Source organism: Strongylocentrotus purpuratus, unplaced genomic scaffold (assembly GCF_000002235.5).
Source record: "Strongylocentrotus purpuratus isolate Spur 01 unplaced genomic scaffold, Spur_5.0 spur5_scaffold_6, whole genome shotgun sequence".
Taxonomy (NCBI): domain Eukaryota; kingdom Metazoa; phylum Echinodermata; class Echinoidea; order Camarodonta; family Strongylocentrotidae; genus Strongylocentrotus; species Strongylocentrotus purpuratus.
Window position 1 is genome coordinate 5,585,920 of NW_022145612.1, and position 6,527 is coordinate 5,592,446.

Below are 6,527 nucleotides of genomic sequence, written 5' to 3' on the forward strand. Positions count from 1 at the left end.
GGGACCTGAATTCAGACGAGGATTAAGAGTCGAGAACGGTACAACGAATCGCCTTCTTTCTTCAATAGTTTAATGAAACGTCAAAGCTTCCGCGAATCGCGCAGGAGGGGGAGGGGGTAAACTAAATTCAGACGAGGATTAAGAGTCGAGAACTGTACAACGAATCGTCTTGTTTCTCTAATGATTTAATGAAACATAAAAGCTTCCGCGCTTTGCGCGGGAGGGGGGAGAATCGAAATTCAGACGAGGATTAAGAGTCGAGAACTGTTCAGCCAATCGTCTTCTTTCTCTCATAATCTTATGAAACTTAAAAGCTTCCGCGCTTCGCGCGAGAGGGGGGGGGGGGACCTGAATTCAGACGAGGATTAAGAGTCGAGAACTGTACAACGAATCGTCTTGTTTCTCTAATGATTTAATGAAACATAAAAGCTTCCGCGCTTTGCGCGGGAGGGGGGAGAATCGAAATTCAGACGAGGATTAAGAGTCGAGAACTGTTCAGCCAATCGTCTTCTTTCTCTCATAATCTTATGAAACTTAAAAGCTTCCGCGCTTCGCGCGAGAGGGGGGGGGGGGGACCTGAATTCAGACGAGGATTAAGAGTCGAGAACTGTACAGCGAATCGTCTTCTTTCTCTAATAATTTAATGAAACGTAAAAGCTTCCGCGCTTCGCGCGGAGGGGGGGGGGGGAGGGAACTGAATTCAGACGAGGATTAAGATTCGAGAACGGTACAACGAATTGCCTTCTTTCATATAGTTTAATGAAACGTCAAAGCTTCCGCGCTTCGCGCAGGAGGGGGAGAGGGAGGGAGGAACTGAATCTAGACAAGGATTAAGAGTCGAGAAGGGTACAACGAATCGTCTTCTTTCTCTAATGATTTAATGAATCGTAAAAGCTTCCGCGCTTCGCGCGGGAGGGGGGGGGGAGAATCTAAATTCAGACGAGGATTATTTTCGAAAACGGTACAACGAATTGTCTTTTTTTCTCTAATGATTTAAGGAAACTTAAAAGCTTCCGCGCTTCGCGCGGGAGGGGGGGGAGAATCTTAATTCAGACGAGGATTATTTTCGAAAACGGTTCAACGAATCGTTTTTTTTCTCTAATGATTTAAGGAAACTTAAAAGGGGGGGGGGAACCTGAATTCAGACGAGAATTTAGAGTCGAGAACTCTACAACGAATCGTCTTCTTTCTCTAATAATTTAATAAATCCTAAAATTTTCCGCGCGTCGCGCGAGAGGGAAAAAACTTAATTCAGACGAGAATTATTTTCGAAAACTGTACAACGAATCGTTTTCTTTCTCTAATAATTTAATAAATCCTAAAATTTTCCGCGCGTCGCGCGAGAGGGGAAAAACTAAATTCAGACGAGAATTATTTTCGAGAACTGTACAACGAATCGTTTTGTTTCTCTAATGATTTAATGAAACGTAAAAGCTTCCGCGCTTCGCGCGGGAGGGGGGGGGGAGAATCTAAATTCAGACGAGGATTATTTTCGAAAACGGTACAACGAATCGTTTTCTTTCTCTAATAATTTAAGGAAACTTAAAAGCTTCCGCGCTTCGCGCGATAGGGGGGGGGGAACATGAATTCAGACGAGAATTTAGAGTTGAGAACTCTACAACGAATCGTTTTCTTTCTCTAATAATTTAATAAATCCTAAAATTTTCCGCGCTTCGCGCGAGGGGGCAAAATCTAAACTCAGACGAGATTTATTTTCGAGAACGGTACAACGAACCGTCTTCTTTTTCTAATAATTAAATGAAACGTCAAAGCTTCCGCGTTTCGCGGAGGAGGGAGGGGGAAATTCGCCCCTCCCTGCACCGACCCCCCCCCCCCCGCATCACGTCACTGTTGGTCACCATTACGTACCAATATTTGGCTCGCATAATTTCAAATTTGGGCCCCCCCCTAAGAAATCCTGGATCCGCGCCTGGGGGGACACTTCAACAAATTGAATAAATTCATCAATAATTTGGATGAAGCCGTATGAGCTAGCGAGAATTCAATTTATTCGTTTCTCATATACGGTTGTCTCATTGCTTTTTAACGCTGCGTCTTTGCATTTGGCGCACTGCATTTCTATGATGCTATTGATTTAACAATTTTTTTTTTTTATGGTGAATTATATGGGGGATGATTGTACAGGCCATCCCCCACCTGAAATATTGGGGGGATATATCCCCCCATTCCCCCCCCCCCCCCCCCCCGGGATCGACACCCATGTACGGGCCTGAAACTGAGAGGAAAACACTTTGATCATTGGACTTTGCTCCCATCAATATATCATACGTCAAGGGGTAATTACCAAAGATAAACAACCTATGCAACGATGATATTTTGCAGCACGTACGTGAATAAACTGAACACATGATTTGATTCACATTTACATTGCGCAATTTTGCTGATATCCGTAAACGACCTGAAGAGAAGAAGATATAGTTCCAAAATGTCTGTTATATCAAGAACGATTTCACTATGTCTTGCCGTCGCAGTATTCACCTTAATTGATGGTAAGTTGTCGAGCTCTTTTCTGGGAGTGGATGAATTATATCTTTATAAACAATATTGTGTATTAATTAGTGCGTTTAATTCTCATGATTCACAGTGTACTGATGCGCACAAATTAGTTCCCTTATATCTATATTGTGATTTGAACTTTGATCTGTCACGATCACGTGAACATGAGATTGAACAATTTTTGATGTATTTTCTTATTTTCGTTATTTATAACTACATTCAATAACCTTCAGTACAGCACTGGTACAGGCTAGTATTACTCAATGATACTCGCCAAGACGATGAATGACATGGTATATTGGTAGGGAGAAGTTTTTTCACTGTAGATTATTTGTTTACATGTCTCTAGCTATGTACAATGATATTATTTAGCCAGTGACATCTCATCTGTCTCATTCCAATGGTTGTTTGTACATCATTCTGTAAATGCTATGAATGAATTTCAGTCCTACTTTGCCTGATGTCCATATCATTTCTGTATTTTGGCCTTAAACACCCAACTTAATTGGACAAAGTCCCTTTCTTTCAGTTTCACTATCTTTTAATATTGATGTAGCTAAGTCATAATATCTCAAGAATTTTCACCCTTGGGCAAAAATTGCTCTGATATATTTGGAAGGGGCCTTTTTTAATCTAGGTAAAATAATAGTTTCATTTTGAACTTTGAGCATTACTAGAACATGTCAATTCGATTTTGAGTATTCTGCTCTTTGTTTCCATATAAATAAAAAAACAAAATTTATGGAAGAAATCTTTGTCTGCCTGCCCCCCCCCCCCCACCCCCACCACCACCACTCTGGATTTAATTATGTCCATGCATAGCATGCACCTGCCTGCTACACTAGTCTATCATTATCTCCTCTAACTACAGTACAGGTACAGTGGGATGAGGGGGGCATATAACCCCCTCCCCCCACCACCACCATGTATTACCATGGAAGCCAGTGGGCCTCTATTAAGACAGGAGTCATACTCTTCCTTTCTTGGTGATATTTGAGAGCCATAATTTTGCTTGCACAGGATATTTTGGACTTTGTGATAATAATAATAATAATAAAAACGGTGCTTAAAGCTTTGTGTACCTTTACCTATAAAATTCTTGACCTGGTCATAAAAAAACAAAATGAAAACTGTATATTCCTTCTTTGACAGGTGCTTATGGAGACATGTGCCCATCTGACTATGGGTTTTCTTGCCCAAGGCCATACGACTCATACGATTGGACGACCTGTTGTAGTATCAACGGGATTCAGCAATGTTGTAATCCAACTATTCTTGCGTAAGGCCCAGTCAACTTTTTTTCTTCAATAAATCATTTTGTTATATATATTCTCTTTTCTTTTTAACTGTACAACAGTTTTGGTATTAAAAGGATGCCCTCATAGCATTTCACATTTACACATCATGGCAAAAGGAAGAAGAAGAAGAAAACAAAACAAACAAAGACCCCTCCCCCCCCAAAAAAAAAAAAACAAAACCTGACAAGTAACAACAAGGAATTTGTATCCAAATTACAATTTTAAGAAGAATTATTCATTTGACAATCTCAATGGTGCACCTAGCTTTCTCAAAAGATACTGTAAACAGCAAGAAAGGTGAGGCACAATGAAATCAATATAAAACCTGGGCTTACAAGGATTTGTTTCTTATATTTCAATATCAGATTGTAAATAAAATAAACAAGCTCTGGCGCCAACTGCACCACAGAAGATATCCAACCCTTACTCGATCTGAACCTAACCCAAAACCCAATTGCAACTGTAACCCTATATCTGTGTCAAAATCAAACCTAAAACAAAGTTTGCCATAACATGTTCTGGATGCACCCACTGTCATCATTATTTATAAATAATTCTACAAATCTGATTGAATGGGGATTTGAAGGGGAATGCAAAAAAAAATGTTTGTGAAAGTAAACACATTTTGATATTTATTTTTCCAATAACAATATTGTATTCTTTAATAACAGGCTATTTGTAATTTTATTCATAGATAAATATATTTCAGTGGAATACCTGACATAGTGATACATGTAGGTTTGTGAAAGTAAATGTCTCTTAAAGCCATTCTAAAAATGTTTTCTCCAATGGCAGGCCATTTGTAGTATCATCCATGAAATGAATGAGGAGTACATGAGAAAAGTTTGTTGAAAGTAAACCTCTATGAAAGCAATTCTGTTTAGATGATATCATTACCCTTTTCTCCACTGGCAGGACATGGGCGATTGGTGCGATCGTGACAACATGCTTCTTCATATCTTTTTTCTTCATCCTGATTGTCTGTGCCTGCTGCCCATGCTGTTGGCTGGCCAGTCGAAGACGTCACAACCGCTATGTGGTGGTGTCCAATGAAACCCCTGTTGCCTACCCGGCTAATTCAACTACCAGGACCACCTACGTGTACAACACCTACCCAGCTCAACCGAACTACAACAGCACAGGCTACGGTCAACCTACCGCCCCTCCAATGGGAGCCACTACCACAACCACTTATGTCAAACAGTGATCATTCCCGATGATTGCGTGGTCTTGTGTATTAAAGTACTATTATTAAGACAATCGCAAAGACTTATGAAAAATCTTCCTAAAGCAATTTTAATATCATTGTCCTTCACCTTTTGATATCAAGGAACCTGATAACAATTTTGTAATTGGAACATGATTTCCACTGGCAGTACAATAGAGCATTGAAATTACCCTTGAGTTGATTTATTGAAAGCCTTTGCGATCATGTTAGTTTGATAATGAACGTGACATGATATGAACCTTGGATGGCATTATTAATGAAACAATCTTTGAACTAATCTTTTCTTTTTATGAATCAGGACATTAATGTACAATTAGGTGAAGCTAATAACTGGTAAGAAGAAATTCTGTGAATGCTTGAGCCCTTTTAACATTGTTTCATTACACCAAGGAACGCTTTTGTTATAGAATGATCTAGAATGATCTAATATTTTGAAAGTTTGAAAGACCGATCTTTGTTAAATTTCTTTCAAATACTACATTACACATAACTCTAGGATAAAAATAGTACTAAACATATGACGTTGCATTGATGGCTTTAGTCCTAGTAGGTATAGTATTGGTATAAATGGAAAAGAAATATAAACTGCTAAGAGTAAATACAGCAAGAAAAAAGTTGTAGTCTTCAGAGGACATTAAAGAAATTAGTAAAACTATTATAATTTCAATATTGTACTTTCAAATTTGTACACATTGAGTATCGTTTTTTGACTTGTTATTACTGAAATATTTCTGATGTATATTTTTAACCAAAGAGTTTGACCAACATGGATTGATTTTTACAATTTTAAAATATATGATTAGGGAATACAAACATTAGCTTTTTTCAGGATAGAGATATAAATAAATCATTTAATATATCTTGATTTAATTGTATGTCATCAACGTTCAAGACGACGATGATTCATAGCATTTATTTGGCGTCATATTTCTGTTCGAATTATGAATAGGGCAAAAAGAAAAAAAAATCATTACAAATATATCATGCAGAGTGCACATTTTTTTAAGGCAATCACTAAGTCCCGTGTCACAAGGAAAAAAAGGTACAATTTGGGCTAGGACATGAAGATAAAGATACAACTTAAAAGATAAATACTTTGGGACTTTGATCATTTAGGGCCAACAAAATACTGTTATTGGTTGTGAGAAGAAAGATATTGAAATTATAGAAGAACTTCCAAAAGAATTAAGATTACATTGTACACTCAGCAAGGTTGGTGGGTGTAGATTTAATGAGCCACACTATAATCTTTGGAATTGTTGTAAACTGAATTTTTAAGAGTTCCACTTCCTGTAAGCGAATGACTGTAGATTGGTTGATTTCTTACATTCATTTAAGACTCACTTATAGTTACATTTCCTTTGAAATATATCCTTATGTCACCCGTTTGGAGCAAGAAGGATGTTAACTCACATACCAAAGTTAACGCCTTTCTGGCTCTGAAAAGACAATTTTATCAGTCATAAAAGCTTGTTCAGACATAA

The 6,527-nt window shown here is 38.1% G+C and overlaps 1 protein-coding gene across 1 annotated transcript; it reads left to right on the top strand.

Moving 5' to 3' along the window:
• The first annotated feature begins 2,317 nt into the window (after positions 1-2,317).
• LOC105441928 lies at positions 2,318-6,106 on the top strand. Its single transcript, XM_030972210.1, has 3 exons — positions 2,318-2,510; positions 3,670-3,796; positions 4,731-6,106. Exons 1-3 carry the CDS (start codon positions 2,447-2,449, stop codon positions 5,020-5,022), a joined length of 483 nt encoding a protein of 160 aa, XP_030828070.1. The 5' UTR covers positions 2,318-2,446; the 3' UTR covers positions 5,023-6,106.
• Positions 6,107-6,527: the final 421 nt, after the last annotated feature.

What these genes read in the sequence shown, in the direction of transcription:
- LOC105441928 (XM_030972210.1), top strand. Translation starts at nt 2,447, where the DNA reads ATGTCTGTTATATCAAGAACGATTTCACTATGTCTTGCCGTCGCAGTA. An exon ending in AGTATTCACCTTAATTGATG is followed by an intron (nt 2,511 to 3,669) that starts GTAAGTTGTCGA and finishes CTTCTTTGACAG; the next exon opens with GTGCTTATGGAGACATGTGC. An exon ending in TGTAATCCAACTATTCTTGC is followed by an intron (nt 3,797 to 4,730) that starts GTAAGGCCCAGT and finishes CTCCACTGGCAG; the next exon opens with GACATGGGCGATTGGTGCGA.